Genomic DNA, 26,439 nt, shown 5'->3' with positions numbered 1-26,439 from the left:
ACCATGATAACGGTGTGAAACCTCAGATAGGAGCTTGTCGAGCATTACTTGAACAACAGCAACAACTCACCTTTCTGTGTGGGCCTCACCTTACTGGGTGGCGTGGGGAAAGGTATGTCTTGTATGCCTAAACATCAATATAAAAAGAAAATCATAAGTACATAAGGGAGATTGATAAGTCATCTGCAGCACGCACTTCAGCCAGCTGTGATGAGTTTGGAGAGCCCTTTACTGTAGGCTGTGATGAGTTACTGTAGGCTGTGATGAGTCAATAAGGTAGTACATAGGGTACCACTCGTGTTCATTCTGTGTTTTTTGAGAGGGGAAGTGTTCATTGGTGTTGTATTTACAGTACATATCTGGTGCATGGTAGTTAAGTTGTTCCCTTCTACGCCAATTCCCCAGGTGTGATGTCAAGTTCTGCTGAGCAACTTACTGTGAACATGGACCATTGTGAACATGGTCACAGCATTGAATTCATTGGTAAAATCACTTAAGTGTGCTTTCAAATGTGGGCATGGCCTGTATATACTGTATGTATTCTGTTGAAAACAGTTCTACCTTCTCAAACATTTTCTCAATTGTATTTGTCACTGCTTGTTTTTTATGCCATGAAATATGCTGTGATATTTATTCATATTAAATCAGTCAGCTTCTGTATTGGCAAATGTGTTAAAATGGCATTTACTCAAGTCAATTTGCATTGTTTCTATTGCATTGTTTCTATTGTATCACCAAAAGGACTGACCACCAGCCTCAGAGACTTGCTTTAAACTTCTAATAAATGGTATATTGGTCTGTCTATTAACATAATTGACAATTCAGAATAAACTCTTTATACTGCAAATGTGTTTTTATATTTCATACAGAAACAACAGTATAATCAATACATAACCATAATACAATACAAGTTGAACACCTCTATCCAGAAGAGTAGTTTACACAGACGTATACTGTAAATATATAGATATAGATATAGATATATAAATAAATATAGATAAATATATAAAAGACATAACAAAAAAAAACGATGATTCTCAAAGATTACAATCAAAGACAGAACATCCGGTTTGTTGTGAAAGAAAGTAATACTACAGAATGTTATGTTATTTCATTGAGGGAAAACCCATGGTCCCAAAATAATGCCCTTTATCACTCTATATAATAATATAATATATATATATTAATATATAATACCGTAATAATAATATATCATATACACTACTCCTCTCCTCGATCTCACTCTTTTGTGAGGAACATGTAGAGAATCACAGTGTGGAAGTGAGCACTGGCGTTGAGGAGGCTGCAGAAGCTCTGGAAGATCTCCAAGTCTTCTTGATCGTTATCTGTGACAAGATCGTTGACAGTTAGAAATCCGCATATGTCTACTTATTTTAACTGCCCTTAACTTTAAGATTATTTTAGTGCTACAAAGCTTGAAGGAATCTGGACCCTGATCTGATACGATAGTCTAAGTGCCTATAACAACTCACCAGCCACCATAATCTCGTACATCTCCATGGCAACGTCTGAGAACATGTTTTCCACGGCCTGGATGAAGGACCACTTGTCAGCAGAGGAGGAGAACACCTCACACACCTGCTGCACCATCTTGACGGACCAGTTCATGCAGTACCCGTCCATCTCACACACCTGAGAGGGGTAACCAGAAATGTCAGTAGCTCAGGCCGGTTCAGGCAGTACCTTCCGTTAAGTGGGCACAAAATGGAGGAAATGTGTCTCTTAGGTTAAAAGATACCGGAACCCTAGAGCAGATAATAAAGTTATTTAGCAGCAGTGACTGACCAGTGTGAGGTACACAATGAGTCGTGAGCTCTCAAACAGGCGTCCATTGAGGGCCTTGCTGGCCAGCACGCTGTAGCACACGCTGTTCCCACACAGGAACAACAGACGAGCCACATTCTCCATGTGCCATGCCTGGGGAAGGACTGGAGGCCAACAGAACCAGCACAAAACAAAATAACTGTCATTCATACACACAACATTCACACTTTACATTAACATTTTTGACATTTAGCAGACGCCTTTATCCAAAGCGACTTACAAGCGCAGTACATTTATCGCAGCCCGGTACACACATAAAGATAATCTGGCCGATTTTGGCCCAATTTCCCCCCTTCCGACCAAGGACAGCAAACGGCCGATTATCGGATGGCTCTAAAGATTATCCTACAAGATTATCCTGTGGTGTGAGGTGTGTTAAGAGTCAATTTCTCCCGACAATCTGATCGGAAAATGGTCGGGGCCGACGATCGTAAATATTAGACGTGTTCAATATTTACGATCAAAAGTCTTCTTGTCTGTGGTCAAAACTGACAACTCCCAAGTCCGATTGTGACGTGGAATGGAATGTAGCCAATCAAGAAGCCAGCTGACTGACGCGTCTTCTTCTTTTCGTTCTTCTGCACTTTATTTTTCCTGTAGCACATGGCTGCCTCTACAGGTCAGTCAGGGTACTACTACCCTGTTCACGCGAGACTCCAGACCAGGGTTTCCGTTAACCGGTAATTACCGGTCTTTGTCCGGTAAAAGTTGTTGAAGTCCGACAAATTGAAAACTCGTCGGACAAAATGTCCGGTGAAAATAATTCCCTCTAAGCTTCGGGCCACCATCTTCAGCTGAGCACCAAACACACACACACAACACCGCCTGAGAGAGAAGGACCCGCCCCCTCCAGCCAGCCTATAGGCTAACCAAAGAAGGCGGGTCCCTCCCTCCCGGGCAGTGCCGCGCGTGCACGAGTGTGTGCGTGCCCGGCGCCCAGCCGAAAATGGTGGCCTGAAGCGGAGCGCCTTAACTTTATCGCACAATAACAAGGATAACAAACGAAACGGACAACATTTACACTAAGATGGAGACAAACTTCAGCGATATGATCTAACAGCCGGTCTTCAGGACGACATACAGACCCGTATGAGCTTACAGGGCTATCCCCTAAGTATGATTTGACAGGCAGCTAAACGAAATGCCTTCCCAACCAGCGAGACCTGGGGGGTATTCCATCAACGTCGCCAAATGAAAATCCAGGCTCACCCCGGCAAGTCTCGCGAGATCTATCAAGGTATGCCTGGATCTTTTAAGAGTCTCGCGAGACTTAATGAAATAAGCCCAGACCCTCCTCCAGCGACTGTTACAATAGGATTGTATTAAAACATAAGGTTTGTTTCTGCACGGACGAAGTTGAGTGTGACACAGCCATGTGGAGAGCTGGATGTACAATGTCAACACGGAGTTATAATAAAAGTGTAAGCAACTTGAGAGAATGCTTTAATCGTCATTTCTGTTAGTCAGAGTACAGTATAGGACTAGGCAGAATTTAACATGGTGACAGCGAGGTGGACACGTTCCTGACGTGAGAAAACCGAACTTTGGTACAGTGAGGAATAGCCTAGCATCGGAGCTAACTAGCTGGTTAGCAATAACGCGGAGGGACATAGGGGACAAACAGACTGTAACCACTAGATCGGGTCGAGCAGTTGCTAGACCCGGATATCTCATGGACTATGCGAGCGGAGTTGTGTAGCGAACAGTGTGTTCGAGAGAAGAAGAAAAAGAGAAAAAGAAATGGTTTTGAAAGATGTTTATGTTGTTCACTGTTCACTGTTTAGCTCCCTGTTAGTTCAGTAAAAGAAAAGGGATGTTCTAATAGGATCTTTTAGTTCAGTAAAAGAAAAGGGATGTTACAATAGGATTGTATTAAAACATAAGGTTTGTTTCTGCACGGACGAAGTTGAGTGTGACACAGCCATGTGGAGAGCTGGATGTACAATGTCAACACGGAGTTATAATAAAAGTGTAAGCAACTTGAGAGAATGCTTTAATCGTCATTTCTGTTAGTCAGAGTACAGTATAGGACTAGGCAGAATTTAACAGCGACGTCGATGGAACACCCCCCTGGTTATAGAAATGACGTTGTTTTATTGATTTAAAAAAAAAAGGGTAAAACTGGAAAGAGAAAATAGAAAACTCACATTAATCCCAAACAATTTAACAAACTTCAGTTAACGTAATGTGGAGTCCGTTCATTGATCGATGCTGTCTGTTCAGTTCCCAGTGAGGCGCCCGTTCAGCGCTGGACATAATGGCATAGCGTGCATGCGAATCATGTTATATTATTATAGCTCGCATCTAATCGTATCGGATGAGAAATAGACATTAAATGGCATATATAGGCCGCTACACAACAGTAATCACCGCGACAAACAGCTATATTAGATTTTGAAGAAAAAAAATTTGATTTAGATTTTTTTTTTTATTATTATATTTTAATATGATGACCGGAATATATCACGTTTGTCCGGTAAATCGAAATCTTCCCGGACACGATGTCCGGCGGCAATTTTTTCTAACGGAAACCCTGCTCCAGACTGTCGGAGGACAGATCTTTATGCATGTGGTTGTATATTGGAGCACACCACACACAATACGATCAAGACTGTTCAATCCATGATTTTTTATCTTCATGTGTGGGGTCTCTCTCAGATAATCAGAAAATCCTTATATGTGTACCAGGCTTAAGGTAAGTGAATCATCTATACATCAGTCATCATCACACATGATGGTGCACTCACCATTTGCTTAGTGAAATCTATAATCCTATGGTAATGGTACATACTGTACGTATGGACTGACCAGACATACAGTATATACAGTATACAGACAAAAGAGTGTAAAAGGTTTGTCTACCATTCCTGGGTGTGTAAAATATAATCATTCAAAGTTGTCAAGTCCTCTGGGCTACTGCAGTTACCTATGAGCTCCTCCAGGATGGCCATTATTGTGTCGCTGGTCCAATCTTTGGCTTCCAGGTCGCTGTGTAGCAGGATGAGAGCCTTGGCCAGGTCGGACTGGGCCACCCCAGCACGCCGCTGCTCCTGCCAGCCTAGCGAACCTGGAAAGAACATTCCCTTACACTACACATACACTTTGCCTTGCAACTCTGGCCAACCAAAAAACAAGCATTTCATTTGTTATTATTAACATTAGAATTTCACCATGTAATTACTAACAAGTGATTTATATACTGTACAAAAGTGCAACCAGTTTTTTTAAGGTAGAAACCGAGAAGGCCCATGTTGTCCCTCTCACCGTCTGGTAGCAGTGGTCCATAGAGGATGAACAGCAGCCGGGCTTGGCTGACAATGGGCCAGGGTTTCAGGATGCGGGTCAGCCAGAACAGAGTGTGCTTGCTGTTCTTCCAGGGGTCCAACAGAACCTGTCTGCAGAACAGACGGATCTGTTGCTCCAACAGCTGACATGAACCTGAGGGAGAAAAAAAGACATACGGATCACTCACGTCTCTCACACTCTTTCAATTAGCCTTTTTGTTTGTTTCTCTCTCTCTCTCTCTCTCTCTCTCTCTCTCTCTCTCTCTCTCTCTCTCTCTCTCTCTCTCTCTCTCTCTCTCTCTCTCTCTCTTATAGGGACAGACACTCACCTGGCTTTCCTGTGACCACTGACATGATTTTCTGGGGTAGATTTGTGAAGTCACACAGGAAGTTGAAAACTCTGTGACACTCCAGCTCTTCCCAGCCGGCTATCAATGTCTGTCAGTCAAACATTAACCATCTCAATACAGGATTCAGCCTTTGATATTAAATTGTCTGATGTTCTTTGTAACTAGGCTCTCACCTGTAGAAACGCTCCATAGCTGGAGAAGCCTTGGCATTGCACTGATTTAATGCACTCTTCCATCATGAAGCAAGGAACCTGAGTGGGAGGTAACAACTGTGTTAGTCTAAGTAAGATTAACTAGAAAATAACAATCTATTCAATGTTGTCAACTGTTTGGTTTGTTTAGAAATGTGAGAATGTTTGTAGAGCACACACAGCTAAACATTGCCTCATCTGTCCTCCCTCACCTCTCTGTCTTACCTGTGAAAACTTGCTATATATGAACGTTAGCCTATCCTTTGTTGGCAGCAAGAGGGTACATCTCTTGAACAATAAACCTGAAACGATGAGCAAAAACCACAAGAATGTAACATAGTGACTATATTTGCCAACCAGGACCACTTGCTTTCCTCATCGGACCCCCTATGAAAGGAGATAGAAATAATACTTTGGTCTATCTACCTGATAAAGAATTACAGCAGAAATAATGTGGCTCTGAATATTAGTTTATTATAAACATGTGTGTTCTTGGCCAACCAACTACGTAAAATAAAGGTAAATTAATCAAATAAAGCTGTTGAGGAGCCTCTCACCCAGCGATGTGTAGTGTTCTAGTGAGGACACCTCGGTGGAGTGATGAGACCCCTGTACGATGATCCTCTTCCTCCAGGTCTGAGTGGAGACATAGCCCATGATGTGGCGACCAATGGCCTTGGACACCATGCTCAACACACTGATCTGCAACACTTTACCACAACAAACAATGAGGCAGGGAGAAACATCTCATTAATTCAGATGCACGTCATTGGAGCTATACATATTTAAGACCATTTAGTACCCAGCCCCTGGTAACGGCTTCAATCAGAATAGTTCAGCCTCATAGATATGTCTCATCTAAATAATCATAATTCACCCATCCTGAAAAATGTCCAAAGCAAACAGAACCCACCAGAGAGTCTGTCCAGGATCATGTCAAAGACCTCGGGGGCCAGCTGCTCAAAGAAACAGTCGCTGGCCCGAACCTGACGAACCTGACTGCGGGTGGTCATGGTCCTGACGGGATACGGCCGGCGTCTGCGGTGATACTTGTGGGTCACCGTGAATTTCCTTGTCACTTCCGCCATAATAACTGGAATACTGTCAAGCCTTTATTGTCCCACAAATGATCTAGAAGCGAAAGGAAATAGCTAGTTAGTTAAACTTGGTGGTTAGCCACAAACTGAAAAGTTGCTGGCTAGGATAGCGGCATGAACTTACCCAGCTGAGGAGAATGGCACTTGTCAATAAACCTTTGAAATTGTTGCCTTACTGAGCTTTAAATGCTCCTTCACATGCTGTTATGTGTTCAGGTAAATATTGACACCACTGACATGAGACAATATAATATATATACTATAATATATCTAAACTAAAGTCACAAACAGTTTTACCTCAGCCGGCGAGCCGCTATTGAGCTTGTGTGCCGCACAGTTCCTGCTCCCTCGCGAGGACACTCGCTGAACAACAAGGGGTGCGTTCGTAAATACGCTCTGGAAATCTGATCAGCACTCATGGAATGCCTGTTGTCCAATCAAATTACTTGGTCCGTTTATGACGTTGAACCCAGTGTGCGTTCCGGCGCTCTCAGAGCAAATGTACGAACGCACCCAAGGAGCGCTACCGCGAAATACGATCAGCTCGCGCCGTCATCTTGATTGAGAATGTTTATTTTGGTCCCCTATGCAATTCACAATACAGATATATTTAAAAAATGTACACAGTCACAATTTATAACACTAGGACCAAAAAGGTGTAGGCTGAAGCCGTGGCTTATTCCCAGCTAGCAGGGAATGTTCCCACAACATTGGCTAACATTCCCTACAAGTTCTGCTAATATTTTAAAGAAAACGTTTTCATCTAATGTTCAAAGAGCATTTTAAGGATGTTTACCATTTCAAATAATGTTCGTTAAATGTTAACAAAGTAAGAACGTTTTAGGTGCAACTGTAACCGATGTGTTTATTTAATTTATATTTCTCCAAGAATCCTTTTTGCTTTTTACTAATGTTTTATTGTTGTGTGTGTGTGTGTGTGTGTGTGTGTGTGTGTGTGTGTGTGTGTGTGTGTGTGTGTGTGTGTGTGTGTGTGTGTGTGTGTGTGTGTGTGTGTGTGTGTGTGTGTGTGGGTGTGTGGGTGGGTGGGTGGGTGGATGAGTGTGCGAAAGGTTAGTTAAAATTGTATTTGTAAATTGTATTTGTTTTCGGATTAATTCTGCCACCACTATTGAAGCATTGTGTTTTTCACTTTACCCCTAGAACAAATTGCACAGTAAGTATCACAGTAAATAGAACTGTGTAGTGTTGTCCAGTAGTACTAACTAGAGAATGATGTTGTGGATGGGTTAAGAATAGGGGAGGGATTATTACTTTACTCTAAAACCATGGATCGGATCTGTGTTATTGACATTGACACATGGGTAGTAAGGATGGTAGACAAAAACAACTCTCCTATTCTTAATCTATACCTGTCTTGATGTTTGGTTGAGTAGTTGCATGGTCAGATCCTACTATGATAGGTAAAACAAAGTGATGTAGAAGGTAGTGTGAGCTGCTAAACTAATTGAGTTCATGATGATCTTTCTTCTCTTCGCTTTAATCTCCCAGATCATTTCAAAACAATGAAGCTATGACATCTTAGGATGGAAGATAGTCATGGAGAAAGGGACCATGGCAATTGCAGTATCGCTCGCCTGACTGTGCTTGTTCTGGAGGAATGGCAGCCAGACTTCACATTACATAGGCCTTATACCAGTTACAGGTAGCCTCTTGGACATCCAATAACTACATACAGTATCTAGCAAGTATATACAACAGGGGTCGGCAATTAGGTTTGGCCTCGGGCCCAAACAAATTTGAGCCACCAGATGGCGTGCCAAAACATAATCAAAGGCTAATTTAAGTAAGTGATTGTTAAAAAATGAAATGTGATTGGACGTTCGAATGCTTTGACTTTTCTTTCGAAAAATGTGAATACATTTCTGCGTTGTTGTAAATCAATGACACATCGCTAGTCAACTAACACAGCTTGTTGTGTGAGCCTGCTAACAATGTAAAGTAGTGTTATAGTTAACTAGGTAGCAGTGGTGATTACTCACCCAATCCATTGCGTTGCTATTCTGGCTTGACTAGCGAGTTTGTGTTGTGATTCTCAATTTGAAACGTAGTTCCGTGTTTCAAAAGAAAAGTAATTTTGATCATCCGATCGTCACAAATGTTACTGGAACTCCGCGACGGACCGCCTTATAAGACATGTATTTGTGGGAGATGCAGATAATTGATCAAGATAACTGTAAACAAGCTGTATAGCTGGCGTAATAAACTTAACTGTAAACAAGGAGGTTTTTTTCCCTTTCCATATTTTTGAATAATAAATGTGTGGACTGACAATGTAGCAGAGCCTAACTTATTCTAATAATTGTTTAACATACATTTATTCTTATCATTATTCCCCGCTCCTCCCAGATGTACGTCGTCACATTATTATTGGATTGGCAATATTGTACCCTACTTGAGTGAGAAGTTAGCTACACATTTAACCTGCTAGCTAGCAAGAGAAAAAGAAAAATGTCATCCAAAGGTCTAAAGAGGAAGGTTGACGGTGAAAACAGGGCATTTAAAGCGGAATGGTCAGAGAACTATGTGTTCATCCTACCTGGTTTCATTAATGCAAAGCCGATGTGTCTTATCTGTAATGAAGTTGTGGCTGCTTGCAAAGACTATAATATTAAGCGGCACCCCGAGACGGCGCACCTTGCTGCCTGATTGTCTGTCCCTGTGTCATTCACTCTCATCTCATCTCACATGGATAAAAGTACAATAAGCATTCTTTAGGTGGTGGTAGATTCTCTATTCGGACAGTATAGCCCACATATATATACATATATATACACATACATATATGTGGGAATGTCGGTCCGATATTGTAAAAAAACACATTATATTAATGAGCCTATCAGGGTTGAACCTATCCAATCTTTTAGTCAACATGCCATTTCTTTTACATGTACAGATGTCATGTCCATCGTCAACTATTTATGGGTAGCTGTTAGGGTTATCAAAGTCTTAACTTCATTCATGACCTTCACCAGCACAGGTGGACCAGTCTACGAGACGTCTCTTAGACGTGTCACAGGAGACCAGGTGGACAGGGACTTCAGAGCGGACTTCCCTGTGTGAATCGTGGCTCTGGGTCTTTGTCTATCCTCTCTACTCCGTTCTGAGGGGGGGAGATAGACTGCTGTTTGGGTGGGTGAGAGGGGCTGCGGCGTCCCTGTTCTGTCACTAGCTGCACCCTCCTCTGCCTCCTCCTCTCTCTGCTGTACAGAGGAGAGGTATTGCTCGAGCAGACTGCAGTCCTTACTGTCCATCCCCCCGCCGCCACCACCGGCCGTAGCCACAGCGCCCTCTATGGTCAGCGCCCGCACAGTTTCCAGAGAGTCGCTCGTCCCACAGCTCAGGAAAGTGTCCTCTTGCACTCCCTGTTGTTGTTCGCTTGTGGACTGGAAGCCTGAATCGGGGAAGGAGAGATCTGTGCAGGTCGGGTCTGCAGTGCTGGAGGCTACAGGCAGGGGGAGCCGGAGAACAGGGTCAAAAAGAGGCCCAGAGGCCACGGCTTGAGGATGCTGCAGCCCAGCCTGAGTAACCTTGGCCAGATGCACCTCGACTGACTGCTGCCACTGCTGCATGGACTGGAGCTGCAGAGAGAGGGGAAATACAGTGAGAAAGTGTGTGTGTGTATTGTGTGTGTATTGTGTGAGAGTGTGTGTGTGTGTGTGAGAGTGTGTGTGTGTGTGTGTGTGTGTGTGTGTGTGTGTGTGTGTGTGTGTGTGTGTGTGTGCGCGCGCGCTGAGACTAATTCTAGGCCTGAATGAGGCATACAGTTAGGTCCATATATATTTGGACACAGACAGAATTTTTGTTATTTTAGCTGTTTACCAAAACATCTTCAAGTTACAGTTATATAATGAATATGGGCTTAAATGCAGAATCTTAGCTTTGGGGTAAGGGTATTCACATCCAAATTGAAGGAAGGGTTTAGGAATTACAGCTCTTTAATACGTAGCTCCCTCTTTTTCAAGGGACCAAAAGTAATTGGACAATGGACCTATCGCTAAGCCACGCCCCCTTTGAAAACTCGGACAAACAAACAACGCTTCACTGACAGTGACTGAATGACATTCAATGACTTACAATGGCGGGAGCTGGGAAATTTCAGATTTCTGATTTACCACAGCAAGTAATAGACTTTTTTTTTTTTAAAGATTACAATAATATTTAGTCTAGAAGCTTTTCACCATCAGATATTAGCGAGTGTGTCCGAGTGTTTGTCTGAGTTTTCTGCCAGTAGTGACTTTTGCTGTGATATGATTGGACAATTTCTATTTCGGGGCGTGGCTTAGCGATAGGTCCATTGACTCAAAAGCTGCTTCATGGGCCAGTGTGGGCTATTCCTTCATTATTTCTTTATCAATTAAGCAGGTAAAAGGTCTGAGTTGATTCCAAGTGTGGCATTTGCATTTGGAAGCTGTTGCTGTGCACGCACAACCATTGTGAATTCCCTGCTCTCTCCTCCCAGCTCAATCTGTAAGTATCACACACTCGACAACAACAGACATTAAATGTAACCTTTGACCTGTGTTTCAATACAGGCTGCTAGAAACTGAGAGTGTGTGTCCCATGTGCTCTGAGAATCTGAGTGTGAGCCAGGTGAAGAAAATCTCAGACTGTTCTAGCTACCTGCAGCCCAACGAGCTGGAGCAGTAACACAGGTACACACACACACACACACACACACACACACACACACACACACACACACACACGGGTACACACACACACACACACACACACACACACACACACACACACACACACACACAGGTACACACACAGGTACACACAATGAATGCTTTCTTGGTTTGGACCATGGATCTTGATGTCCTGATGTCTTTGTGTTCTCCAGAACCTCCTCCCTGGTGCTGTTGGAGGAACCTCCTGATCCCTCAGAGTGGTTGTGACCGGACCATGGCCCGTTCTGGCCGGTTCTGGCCGGTTCCTGACCACACACTCCCTGTCCAACATGATCTTATCCAACTGTTATTTCACTTCTTCTTTTTTTCCTATATTTTTTTTCTCTTCATTGCTTCCCCTGTACACAACTTCCAATCGACCTTTGTAATGTACTGTATATCTGTGTTGACAGTTGATTTTAGTAAAGATGTTTGTCTGTGTTAATTTTTGTGTGTTTTATATAGAGGGGGGGGGCATGCCAGACATCACCAATGAGTGCTGAATAAAATAAGCGCAATAAAAAATAAAATTTCTATATTTGACCAGCTCAGTGGCCTTGTGGTTAGAGTGTCCACCCTGAGATTGGGAGGTCGTGAGTTCGATCCCCAGCCGAGTCATACCAAAGACGTGTGTCTTGAGGTGACCTAAGTGTTGTCCGCCAGCTAATCACTACATCAGGTTCACTCTGCCCAAAACCGGATCCTGTGGGTTCCATTCAATTTCCACCACTGGTACACTGACACAACTCAGTGAATATCCACATCCAACCCGTTCATTCAGCTTTGTCACCCATGGTAACAAGTCAACATCATAGCATCCATACTGAATAAGATTACATAGATACAGTAGAGACAGCAGAGACAGTAGAGACAATAGAGACACTAACCAGCCTGATCAAGTGAATTTGGTTGCAGCCAGGTATTAAAAACATAATCAATCCATCATAAATAAAACATGAAAGACAACAGGACTTCTATATATTCTACCTGAAGGTAGAAGCTCAAACTCCCTCTCCAGGGGGGTATTCCATCAACGTCGCTAAAGGACAATACAGGCTTATTTTGATAAATGCTGCAAAATTCATTTTTAATGAATGATTAAAAATCCAGCCTTTTTCCGTGAGATTTACCAAAATAAGCCTGGATTTTCCTTTAGCGATTTTGATGGATTACCCCCCAGGGGTTGGTCAGTAGAGTTCAACATGGCATGGGCCTTCCTTACAACCTGCCGATCGCAAAGGTCAGAAAGCTTTACTGGCCAATAACTGTCCTGGCCACTCTGACAAGCCGACCAAGCCTATTCTTATTGGCCGATACAACAACAGTCATCATTTTGGTGCACACATAAAAATAATTCTGAATTCAACAGCTCAATAAGTAAAGACGTTGTCTTACCTTCTTAGAAATGGCATCTGCATTAGCCTGAAAACACAACATATTATCAGACACAGTACCCAAATCAATCTCAGTTCCCTCAATTGATGGTCATGTGACTAGAAATGATTGTATATAAGGAGCAGCAGGGGTATTGTCTTGCCACTTGAAGGATTCTGTTTGCTGTATGTTGAGAAGAGCAACACTGGAGAACCAGGAGCTTGTAAGTAAGTAAAGCTTTATTTATATAGCGCCTTTCGTACATGAAATGCAACTCAAAGCACTTTACAATAGAACATATACAACCAAAAATTACAAGAAGGGGGGGGGGGGAAACGAGAGTAATGTATTGTCAAATTGACATTTATCCAATGGTTTTAGCAAATGTGTGTTTGAAGTGCATGGAAGGCAGCACTGTTGAACTGATCTCATTTTTACAGAGGAGATTGAAAACAGGTGATTCAATGATGCCACAACAAGTCATGCAATGGGGTCTATTTCTCTACGCTTTAGCAGGTGAGAGTCTCTAGTAACTGCACCACTGTGCATTTGAGGCTAATGCTTCGCATCAGCTAATGGGGATCCTAATAAAATAAAATGTTGCTGTACCTCATGTCTTTCATCTATCGCCCCTCCACCGCCACGACTGCTGCACCAGTCAGTCCCCCACCACCTTGCTTATGTTCTATATGCTTTCATTGCCTCTGCAAAATCTACTACTGTCAGATTGTACTGAATATAATGATCTAGTAGGACCAAAGAATTCTAACTAATCTCCTGAATGTATGTTTCTTGCCTTAAATATGTAATTTGATCACTAATTTTTTACTTATATTTTGATATTATATTCTGTCTTGTATGCACCCTAAATGGAGACCCACTGCCCCCCCCCCCCCCCCCCCTTTGTGGCAGTATCTCTCAGTTGTACTTGTATAACCGGGCTGAAACATCTTGTAATGCATCATAATGTTATGGACATTTCTACAGGAGTTGTGCTACCACAAGCCATTGCCCCACAGCCACCGGGTAAGAATAAAACATTGAAGACTGTTACTGTCATGTTCAGTTAGATTTTACATTACATAAAGCATGTCTTGACTAACCTTCTTGTTAATGTCTTGTAACCTTCTGAGGTCCTTTTTTTGAGTTGTCAACTGACTCAAGAACATTGTGAATGATATCATGCTAGAGCCCCTCTAGGACCTAACGTGGACTCTCAGTGCACATAGGATCACAATTCATGATTTCTCTTCTGTGTTTCACTCCAGTAAACGAGGCTTTGAGAGGATTTGCTGTTCAGTCATCAGCTCATTATTATGGTCCTGCTCACAATGCCATTGATGGGAACACAAACTCAGACTTTCACAAAGGATCCTGCGCCCACACTCTGGAGGAGACCAACCCCTGGTGGAGAGTGGACCTGATGCATGTGTATAGTGTCGATACTGTGTCCATCACCAATAGAGCAGACTGCTGTGCTGAGAGGCTTGACGGTGCTGAGATTCGTATTGGTGGTTCACTGGAGAACAACGGCACCAACAATCCCAAGTGTGTCATGCAGCATTTCCTCCTGCTAAGTGCAGAAGACTTTTGTTCTTATCCATGCCAGTGCATTTTTATGGGTTTGTTACGTTGTTGAACTGAAACTGATTTTTCTCTCTCAGATGTGCTGTCATTGACATCACAGCAGGAAACACCTCCACCTACACCTTCAACTGTGGCAACATGGTTGGTCGCTATGTCAGTGTGATCATCCCTGACAGGAAAAAAGTCCTTACTCTGTGTGAAGTGGAGGTATTTGGGACTTTGGAAATTCTTCCAGGTAACATTAACTAGATGTTAAGCCATACTCTACTTACAAAAGAAAGTGCAGCAATTATTTCTATAAGGTCTTCATACAAAACACTTTTTAAAACCAAATATTTTCAGAACAATGGGAATATATTTCTCTTATCTGACAATTGACTCAAGCATGTTGTGAATGATATCATGCTAGAGCCCCTCTAGGACTTAACGTGGACTCTCAGTGCACATAGGATCACAATTCATGATTTCTCTTCTGTGTTTCACTCCAGTAAACGTGGCTTTGAGAGGATTTGCTGTTCAGTCATCAACTAATGGAACTGGTCCTGCTCACAATGCCATTGATGGGAACTCAGACTTTCACAAAGGATCCTGCGCCCACACTCTGGAGGAGGCCAACCCCTGGTGGAGAGTGGACCTGATGCATGTGTACAGAGTCGATACTGTGTCCATCACCAATAGAGCAGACTGCTGTGCTGAGAGGCTTGACGGTGCTGAGATTCATATTGGTGGTTCACTGGAGAACAACGGCAACAAGAATCCCATGTGTGTCATGCAGCATTTCCTCCTGCTAAGTGCAGAAGACTTCACCTATTTGAATACATATTTTGTTCTTATCCATGCCAGTGCGTTTTTATGGGTTTGTTACGTTGTTGAACTGAAACTGATTTTTCTCTCTCAGATGTGCCGTCATTGACATCACAGCAGGAAACACCTACACCTACACCTTCAACTGTGGCAACATGGTTGGTCGCTATGTCAGTGTGATCATCCCTGGCAGGAAAGAAGTCCTTGCTCTGTGTGAAGTGGAGGTATTTGGGACTTTGGAAATTCTTCCTCCAGGTAACATTAACTAGATGTTAAGCCATACTCTACTTACAAAAGAAAGCGCAGCAATTATTTCTTAAAGAAATGTAATTCCTAAACCCTTCCTTCAATTTGGATGTGAATACCCTTACCCTAAAGCTGAGAGTCTGCACTTTAAACCCATATTCATTATATAACTGTAACTGGAAGATGTTTTGGTAAACAGCTAAAATAAAAAAAAATCTGTCTGTGTCCAAATATATATGGACCTAACTGTACACATATGTTTAACTCGGTTACACCAGTACATACATTCTGTGGCCCCCACCACCATCCAAGTTGCCCATCCGTATGTGTGTGTGTGTGTGAGCACCCGCCGTGGTGATGTTTTGCTAGTTGTATTCTCGACAGCTTTTTCAACTGGAGAGATGAGCTGTTTGCACGGTTATGCTATATTGAATGTGCTTTGTGTATAACGTGTTCAATGATGAGGATCTGGCTGATCCTATTTGCTGTAGATGGGTGGGTTTAATGTGATGATCACACGATCGGTCGGTCATACTGTATCCCTTTTGGAAGTGCACTGATTGCGTGCCAGTCTCCTAATTTTAGTTATGTAGGCTATCCCTGGCATTTATTTAATTCTTGTTCTTGTAAGTGTGCCGGGTTGGTGCCAATTATTGACCTGTGCGCAACTTGTAATGCACAACTTGGCCTCTCCACGCTATAAAGTAACTTGCATTAAAATAATTTTAGCTTAGGCCTACTCGGGTCGACAAGGCCTTGTAATAAACCAGCTTCGCCTGTGTTTATTGTTATGTTATTTGCTGCATTCTGATAATTTTAGGTCTAGTCTTCATCGGTAGGCTACGTGTCCAATTTAGCCTCTGCAACCTACTATGCATGTCAGTGTTGCATGACGAATACCATAGCATATCGGATTATAAAAATAGTTAATAATAATTGTGCCCCCCCACGCAGTTCATTGGCCCACCCTAAGACTGGGCCCTGGTGACGGGTCTGTGTTAGACCATAGACCGTTACCGTGGTAACCGGGTGTCAAGCTTGTTAGCTAGCCAACAAACAAACGTCAAACGGCCAGAACAGAAAAAAAAACTATTAATGTTATGGCTTAGATATTCAGATGTGGAGTGACAGTGTGAAGAGATGAACATGTTGATGTAAGATATCTGTGTATTGTTAAATCTGTAGAAACAGGCAAACATGTCTTGTGTTTTTCACGTTTTCCACGTGGTCTCGTCTTGTCCGAGAAAGGGCTGCCAGTTCCCGTGTCTCAGTGGTGCTCTTAGACCTGTCGGACACGTGTATATAGTCCTGGTTGACTTTGCCTACAGCAAGCACACTAATTACTGACTTTTGTAATGAAATCTCACATAAAATTGGAAATGAAGTCTCACATACATTTTTTTTGCACGTTTTTTATTGAAAATTTAGAAATTCTGGCAAGTGTGTGTGTGTCATTCAAACACTTTTAGTTTTTTTCAAACACCATATATGCCAAGTAACCCAAAAATATGGTAACGAATTAAACGTGCTAACCCAAACCCTAAGCCTAAACATTTAAAGAAGGGAACTTTGGACCTCTTCTTCTTCTCCTCTCTCTTTTCTTTTCTTTCTCTAACCCTAACCCAATAAACGTTTTAACCCAAAGCCTAACACTAACCCAAAGCCTAACCCTACCCCTACACATTTAAGAGAGGGAACTTTGGACTTCTTCTCCTCCTCTCTCTTTTTTTCCCACACGGCGTCCAACTCGTCGCCAACCAACGTCAGGTCGTCCAGCTCCTCCTTCCTCTTTGTTAGAGCCTGGTCCTCTACCTGCTGCAGCTTGGCCTGGTCCTCTACCTGCTGCAGCTTGGTCTGGGAAAGCGAGAGCTGCTGACGAGAGGTGACCAGGTCCGTCTTCAGCGCGTCCACCTCCGCCCTGCTCCTCTCCTCAGCCTCAGCGGTGAGCAGGTTGGCGGCTATGAGGGAGGCCTTCTCCTTCTCCCACTGGCCTCTGTCCTCCTGGAGCTTCGTGCAGGCCTCATCCCTGCTCTTCTCCAGGTCCAGCAGGGCAGCCTCAGCTAGCTCACTGTCTTTGGCCCTGGCGTCTCCGGTCTCGGCCCTGATCTTGACCAGCCTCCTATCCATTTCTCGCTCTGCAGCGAGGGCCTGGCTCCTCTTCTCCTCCTCCATAACGTGGAGCTTTTGGTGGAGGTCTCTCTCCCTCTGTTTGCCTTCCTCCACCTCCCTGTCATGCACCATCTTGTCCACCCGGCTCCTCTCAGTCTCTCGCTGGGCAGCGAGGGCCTGACACCTCTCCTTCTCCAGCTCCATATCGTGGAGCTTTTGTTGGAGGTCGCTCTCTCTAAGTCTGCCTTCTTTCACCTTCAGGAGGGCCTGACGCCTCTCCTTCTCCTCAGCCTCAGCGGTGAGCAGGTTGGCGGCTATGAGGGAGGCCTTCTCCTTCTCCCACTGGCCTCTGTCCTCCTGGAGCTTCGTGCAGGCCTCATCCCTGCTCTTCTCCAGGTCCAGCAGGGCAGCCTCAGCTAGCTCACTGTCTTTGGCCCTGGCGTCTCCGGTCTCGGCCCTGATCTTGACCAGCCTCCTATCCATTTCTCGCTCTGCAGCGAGGGCCTGGCTCCTCTTCTCCTCCTCCATAACGTGGAGCTTTTGGTGGAGGTCTCTCTCCCTCTGTTTGCCTTCCTCCACCTCCCTGTCATGCACCATCTTGTCCACCCGGCTCCTCTCAGTCTCTCGCTGGGCAGCGAGGGCCTGACACCTCTCCTTCTCCAGCTCCATATCGTGGAGCTTTTGTTGGAGGTCGCTCTCTCTAAGTCTGCCTTCTTTCACCTTCAGGAGGGCCTGACGCCTCTCCTTCTCCAGGTCATTGATGATATCGTGCAGGTTTTGGTAGAGGTCTTTCTCTCTCTGTCGGCCCTCCTCCCTCGCCCTCTCCAACTCCGCCTTTGCCAGAGCGCTGCTGGCCTTCTCCGCCTCCAGCAGGGCCCTCCACTTCTCCTTCTCCTCCGCCTTCACACGCTCACACGCCTGGGCCACACAAGACATTTCGGGGGTCTGATCTCCCTCAGGCTCCTCACCCTGGTGGGCTGCTTTGACCAGCTGGGGAGCTGCTTTGACCTCCTGGACGCCTGCCATTTCTTTCTGAGGTGCTGCCTTCTCAGAACAGAACAGAGGAGGTGTGGCATCATTCATGGCTGCATGGTTACACAACACTGGTATAACTGCAGGGACGTGTGTGCTAATAGTGATTGTTACACTTACAGTAACAGGTCTGTCCTCCGTCAGCCCAGCAGCCACCTCTCTCCGCTTAGCAGCCTGCCGAAGCTTCCTCTGATTCTTCTTATTGCTGATGACTACAATATAAAAAACGTAAGGAAGAGAATGTGAAATTAGGCGTCTGGTAATTTACACACAAGACCCACGTTGATCTCTACTCAGCACACACACACACACACACACACACACAAACACACCTCCGGGTTGGTCCTGGGGCTGGTTGTCCCTGGGGGTGGCCATGATGGGGGTAACCGTGGACACAGAGGCACTGGTGGCCTTGGGTCCAGCCTGGACCTCCAGGGGGGCTTCTTCCTGAAATACAGCAAGAGAACTTACCTGCGGTGGGTCTCCCAAGTTGGCCTTGGTTCCAGCCACCGATGGTCCAGCTGGTTCTTTCTGGGGCGCTGCCTTCTCCTTCTGAGGAGCTGCCTTGACCTCCTGAGGGGCTGCCTTCTCCTCCTGAGTCTTGGTCTTGTCACCCAAACAGACCTGCACGTAGGCCTGTACATGAAAGAATTGTAGGCCAAAGTAATGTAAGTCAACTTCCAAGGACGTCTGGGCGACGCTCACCTACCCGCTCGACCCACAGCCCACAGGAATTCTCCCGGTAGGCCAGCAATTTAATGTCAAATATTCCCCCTTATTTAAACCTGAAGTAAAGCAAGAAAACTTACCGGCATTGAGTCCCACACCGATGGTCCAGCCTGGACCTCCGGGCTGGCTGCTCTCTGGGCCTGGTTGTCCCTGGGGGCGGCCATGATGGGGGCGGCCAAGATGGGGGCAACCGTGGCCACAGAGGCATTGGTGGCCTCGTCACCCGAACAGACCTGCAGGAGCAGAACAGAGGAGGTGTGGCATCATTCATGGCTGCATGGTTACACAACACTGGTATAACTGCAGGGACGTGTGTGCTAATAGTGATGGTTACACTTACAGTAACAGGTCTGTCCTCCGTCAGCCCAGCAGCCTGCTGAAGGAGTCTCTCCTGCCTCCTCCGAGCCTTGCTGTTCATTGCTACAATATAAAAAACATTTATATATTATTATTATTATAGAATGACTTGTCCCCTATGAGTTCATGGATGACTGTGAGGCTGTTTGAACTTCAAAAGTGACTGACGTTGATATTGCGCGACATTGTGATTGAAGCATCAGTTCATGAAATCAATCATGTAACCTATAAAGTTAATCCTGTAACCTATACAGTTTATCCTATAACCTATAAAGTTAATCATGTAACCTATAAATCAATCATGTAACCTATAAAGTTAATCATGTAACCTATAAATCAATCATGTAAAGCCCATAGACTTTTACTTGTCAAGGCAAATATTTAAAGCGCAAATCTGTAATTCAAGACTCTCTGGTAATTTACACACAAGGCCCACGTTGATCTCTACTCAGCACACACACACACACACACACACACACACACACACACACACACACACACCTCTGGGTTGGTCCTCCAGGCTGGCTGCTCCCTGGGCCTGGGGGGCTGCTCCCTGGGGGGCTCCGCCCTGGGCCTGAGGGGCTGCCTTCTCTCCCTGAGGGGCAGCTATGACCTCCAGAGGGGCTGGTCTCTGCGCTCCTCGCTCGGCCTGGGGCGCTCCTCGCTGGTTCTGGGGAGCTCCTCCCTGGGCCAGGGGCGCTCCACTCTGGTTCTGGGGTCCTGCCGTCTTGGCTTGGGCGCCTGGCCATTTGAACTGCAGGAGCAGAACGGAGGAGGTGGCATGCATGGTTACACAACACTGGCATAACAGGGACGTGTGTGCTAATAGTGATGGTTACTCCTGAGACATCTACTGCCCCCCAGCACTGCGTCTCATGTTCCTGAAGACACCCGCTTTTCCCCTCTATATATATATATTTTTTTTTTAAATACCCACACCAACCTAGAAGAAGGTTTTTCCTTCTATCAATGGCCCCCCGGGCCTGAGCTGGATTACTCTTCCTGCTACGACTGCTGGATTGATGACTCACTTGCTTAGTCAAATGTACTGATTGTAAGTCGCTTTGGAATAAGGCATCTGCTAAATGCCAAAATTATAAAAATGTAAAGTGGTTACACTCACAGGAACAGGGTTGTCCTCCGCCGTGGCCTCCCAGTCTTCCTTCTCTTGCTTCCCCCAGGTCTGCCTCTGGTCGTAGCTCCAGTCGGCGATTGTGTCGCTGGGGGCAGCCGGGATGGGGGGGGCCGTGCCCACAGAGGAGACCTGCAGGACAAAACAGAGGAGGTGTGGCATCATTCATGGCTGCATGGTGACACAACACTGGTATAACTGCAGGGACGTGTGTGCTAATAGTGATGGTTACACTTACAGTAGGGCTGTCCTCCGTCAGCTGCTTAGCAGCCTGTAACCGGTCAGATGTCTGCATAAGGCCGGCCATCTTCTTATGTTTACTCCGAGTAGATTTTCCACAGCGATTATAAACGTGATCATCCATGTCTACAATATGAAACACAAGGAAGAGAATGTGAAATTATTTATTATATATTTATATATTATTATTATATAATTACTATGAGTTCACGGATGACTGTGAGGCTGTTTCGGCTGCACAAGTGACTGGTGTTGACATCACATTGTGATTGAAGCATCAGTTATCATGACGACAGGTGCAACGTGCCAAAAAGCTGTATCCTATTAATACAGGCGGGCCCGTCAAGCCCATAGACTTTCACAGGGGTCAAGCCCATAGACTTTCACAGTGGTCAAGGCAAATTTCTAATGCACAAATCTCTAACTCAAGAGTCTCCGGTAATTTACACACAAGACCCACGTTGATCCCTACTCAGTGTACTGTACACACACACACACACACACACACACACACACACACACACGCTGTATACAATACACACACAAACACACACACACACACACACTATATAAAATACATAAATACACACACACACACACACACACACACACACACACTGTATACAATACATAAATGGGTCAATGACGGATAAGGTTTTCAGAAATGCAAAAAGTTAAAAAGTTAAATGATGCATAACACATTTTCCATTAATATTATATTTTGCACCCAAAGATGTGTTAAATAGGACATATTTAGCATAGATTGTTATCATTAATAAAAAATATATATATTTCACGCCTATGCCATCAGGATAAACCGTCGACTTGGTACTTGGGACATGCTAGCAGTTAGCATGTACCATAACATATATATCATATATTAATTGTTAATTTTAGAAAATATTACATTCGGACACACAATTTACACTTCACGTCATTGACCCAAAATACACACAAACACACACATGCTACATCTCCAACGGTAACGAGCTTCAGTTCGGCCACGAGCGCTTACCTCGTCGTAGCTCTGAAGTCATCCGAGTGGCCAGACTGAAGCCGCGCGCTCTTTTTATAGCTGCGCTGTGTCAAGTGTCACTTGTGACGTCATCCGTCTGATTGACTGCCTCTTGTCCAATCAAATGACTTGGTTCCTGCCATTATGACGTTGAACCCAGTGTGCGCTCAGGCGAATTTACGAACGCGGAGTAACCTACTGTTTCATATCTCCTGGATAACTTTATTATGTCTCTTATTATATCAATACACCAGCTCAACCCCTCTGTCATTTCATTGCTATAATACACTTAGTCCAAAAACATTCATGATGAAGTTGATTTCAAGTAGGCCTTCATATACATACCTGTCAACGGCGCTCCCGTTTATAGTAGCCGACAGATATAGAAACACATTGGCCACTGATGTATGGAGCCACTACACGTGGTTAACGAGATGATGCATCTCCAGGGGTTATTATCCTAATAAAGACATTTACAACACGTCTGACTGTCTGTCGCAGGGGTCGGCAGTTTAAAGCACACAGAACGACACAGACGCCATTAAAAAGGTTTATTTTGAAAGTCACTATTTCACTATTCTCGTTTGCCGGAGGCTACTGCTGAGGGAGACATTTACTTGTAAACATACCTTCGTTTTGGGACGTGTTCAAAAGCAAAGGACCGTTTGATCGTCTAATTATGTGTAGTTATGTTGTAATCGAACGGTTTCCATGTATTAACCCTACAAGAAAACTATAGTTTTTTTACAGCATCAATATTCTTGCAGCATCCTTAGTTATCGTTTAGTTTCTAACAGTTTGAGTGGCAATATCTGTAAGTTAAATGATTATCCATCATTGTTATAATGTTTATCTTTAAGTGTTTCGGCATATTTACTACCGTTTGCACAGTTTGGTGGCATGCACGATAGCACATTGTAATTATATAGCATTCAGGCTATTCTTTTTGATACAGGATGCACTGATTAGCATTCGGGCTCTAATTGTTTAATACGAGATGCACTGATTAGCATAAATGCGATGTTCTATGTAATACCTATCTGATTAGTTACGGGGTTACTGTGATACATGTTGGTGCTGGAGGCTGGCTGTAAACATTTACAATATAAAATCCTCTTGTTTAAGCAGTTTACGTTTGAGTCACTAGAGGGCGCCAGTACACCAGATTATCAGTCTTCCCTGTATGGAAGAGAGAGCGGGCCGTTGTTGAATGCGCAGATCCTAATTCACATGAATGTAATTACCCCAGTAGCTGTGCGGGGAGTCTTTATGGTTGGGCTGATATTGGTAGTGTTATTATCCCCAATCTATCTAACAGCCCACTCTTCTGGTTTTGTAATGAGATCACTAAAAGACATTGATTGAGTTCAATATGAATGGAGAATAGTCAAATCAAATCAAATCAAGTTTTATTTGTATAGAGCTCCGGGGGGAGAGAGGGGGGGAGCGCAGGAGAGAAGTGTAGATAGTTGGTTAGTGAAGGTGTGTATGTGCCAGATAAATGTGTGTGTGTGTGTGTTTATGGTGTGTATGGTGTGTGTGTGTGTCTCACCGGACCATGGCCTCTATCTTCTTCCTGTACTTGGCGTCTATCCTGCTGCGGTACTCTGGCCTCATCAGCATGGCGGCAAAGCTGAAGGCGGAGTTCCTCAGACCGGCCCGGTGGCACTCTATCACCGCCGACGTCAGGATGGGCACGATGTCCACACACACACACACACACACACACACACACACACATACATATGTACGAACACACACACACACACACACACATACATATGTACGAACACACACACACACACACACACACATACATATGTACGAACACACACACACACACACACACACACACACACACACACACGCACACACACAGTTCAAAGTCAGTATTTGTTGTGATTTCCACGTGTGGGGAATTTGCTGATGTTGTTGGAGACTCTGATGTGCATCCGTGCCCCTTCAGGTGATCCCCTCTTCACATGGATCTGCGTCCAATCAATCACCACCAATCAATCACCAACCCAAACAACGTCACAAAGGAGGCCATCAATCAGTCCACTTATCATAACAGCACATGTACCGCAATGCTGATATTTGCTATTATTTTGTTTTGGTCAAATCTTTGAGTGGGGCAGTCCCACTCATATTTTTCATTTCATTGGACAGATAGTGAAGACAGACAGGAAAGTAAGGAGAGAGGGCGTGTCAGCAGGGCATGGGCCGGATTCTCTAACCCATGCCGACATGAGCATATGTGTGCACTGTAGACCACTGGACCACCCCAGGCCACAATAGTCAATTATTTTTTAACTGTACTACCAGAAGCTGTAAATCCATTTGGATGCAGAACATCATTGAATGTATTCAGCTATGATTATTGGATTACTACCCATTTGGGGACCAGTGAGAGTGATTGGCTGATTGAGAATGTGGCAATCAAATTACAGGTCTCCATCCCTCATGAACGCACTTCCTCGAATGTCCCCACGGTTACCGAACAAGAGGAGCCGAGGTTAGAAAGTCTCTTGAGGGTGAATAGAGGGGTGTGGTACCTTGACTAGGATGTAGGAGTGAAGTCATTTTACTTTCTTTTAAAAGTAGACGATGCAGATTTAGATACAGTTCAGTAGACTACGATGAGCTGGAATTACACTACACAGTATCTTATAAATCATCAAGACATTGGACCTTTCCCAGATGCATTCCTATCAGTAATGCCTGTTGACATGTACTGAACATCGTCGTCTTGACAGATGTTGTAAAAAATAGTTTAGATCAAAGACATTGTATGCAAACAGACATAAAATAACCGTATATTTTGGGTTTGACAAGGTAAGACAGTAGAACTAAAGTCATTATACAATTGTTTTATTAGGCAAATATAAATATCAGGAATTTAAATGATTATTGAACAGCGTTATCCGAGGTCCCAGATTGTGCCTTGAAGATTGGAAGTAGACGTCATCTCTGTTCTTCGTCAACGGATCTTTCTTTTCAAACGCTCTGCAATAAATAACAAACAAGGGACGAATTTAACTAAATCTATTCAGGGGTACTTCTAGTTATCATTTCTATATGGTGAAAATATAAAGCATTGAATCAAAGCTGAGAACCACTACTTCAGTAATTGCAAATCCAAACTTTGAGTTTAGTCCAAAACAACAAATCTGTCCTCTTTCAATAAACTCACGGAGGGCACTGTATCTGGCCAGACTAGACTACCGAATACTTCCACTTCACACAGAGTAAGGAATGCTGTCTTGTCGGGGATGACCACACTGACGAAGCGACCCTCCATGCCGCTACACTTGAAGGTGTACAATAAGGCAAGGCAAGGCAAGTTTATTTGTATAGCACATTTCATACAACAGAGGCAATTCAAAGTGCTTTACATGCATTATTTAAAAATACAGCAAGAGGAGCATAAGAAAATAAAAATTACAATGAATAAAAGCAAATATAAGAAGTAAATAGATAAAACATTTTAAAAGACAATAGTTAATGGAAAAAAGACATTGATAGAAGTGTTTGTGTTTAATCATATCCCTCTACATCCCTCCACATCCTTCTACATCCCTCTACATCCCTCCACATCCCTCCACATCCCTCTACATCCCTCTACATCCCGCCACATCCCTCCACATCCCTCCACATCCCTCTACATCCCTCTACATCCCTCCACATCCCTCCACATCCCTCTTACAACCCTCTACATCCCTCTACATCCCTCTACATCCCTCTACATCCCTCCACATCCCTCTACATCTCTCTACATCCCTCCACATCCCTCCACATCCCTCCACATCCCTCTACATCCCTCCACATCCCTCTACATCCCTCTACATCCCTCCACATCCCTCTACATCCCTCTACATCCCTCCACATCCCTCCACATCCCTCTACATCTCTCTACATCCCTCCACATCCCTCCACATCCCTCTACATCATCCCTCTACACCCCTCTACATCCCTCTACATCCCTCCACATCCCTCCACATCCCTCTACATCCCTCCACATCCCTCATCCCTCTACATCCCTCTACATCCCTCAACATCCCTCTACATCCCTCTACACCACTCCATATTCCTCCATATCCCTCCACATCCCTCCACAAGAGGAGCATAAGCAAATAAAAATTACAATGAATAAAAGCAAATATAAGAAGTAAATAGATAAAACATTTAAAAAGACAATAGTTAATGGAAAAAAATACATTGATAGAAGTGTTTGTGTTTAATCATAACTGGTGCAAAACATGAAGGTTTTTAGCTTAGATTTAAATATTTTAAGGGTTTGGGCCTGTTTGATTTCTTCAGGGAGTTTGTTCCAGGAGCATGCAGCAGCGTGAC

At 44.2% G+C, this 26,439-nt stretch overlaps 1 protein-coding gene across 1 annotated transcript; it reads right to left on the bottom strand.

The window, feature by feature from the left end:
* Positions 1-1,239: 1,239 nt before the first annotated feature.
* LOC308162754 (F-box only protein 47-like) lies at positions 1,240-6,758 on the bottom strand (the record flags this gene model as incomplete). The annotated part of the gene is made up of 10 exons (XM_080536896.1): positions 1,240-1,346; positions 1,494-1,653; positions 1,807-1,949; positions 4,772-4,912; positions 5,110-5,283; positions 5,459-5,567; positions 5,653-5,730; positions 5,896-5,972; positions 6,228-6,380; positions 6,584-6,758. 10 exons carry the CDS (start codon positions 6,756-6,758, stop codon positions 1,240-1,242), a joined length of 1,317 nt encoding a protein of 438 aa, XP_080393022.1.
* Positions 6,759-26,439: the final 19,681 nt, after the last annotated feature.

This window comes from Nansenia antarctica (genome assembly GCF_963989245.1).
Source record: "Nansenia antarctica genome assembly, chromosome: 7".
Taxonomy (NCBI): domain Eukaryota; kingdom Metazoa; phylum Chordata; class Actinopteri; order Argentiniformes; family Microstomatidae; genus Nansenia; species Nansenia antarctica.
The sequence above is the reverse complement of the archived record's forward strand: the minus strand, read 5'-3'. Positions and strand labels throughout refer to the sequence as shown.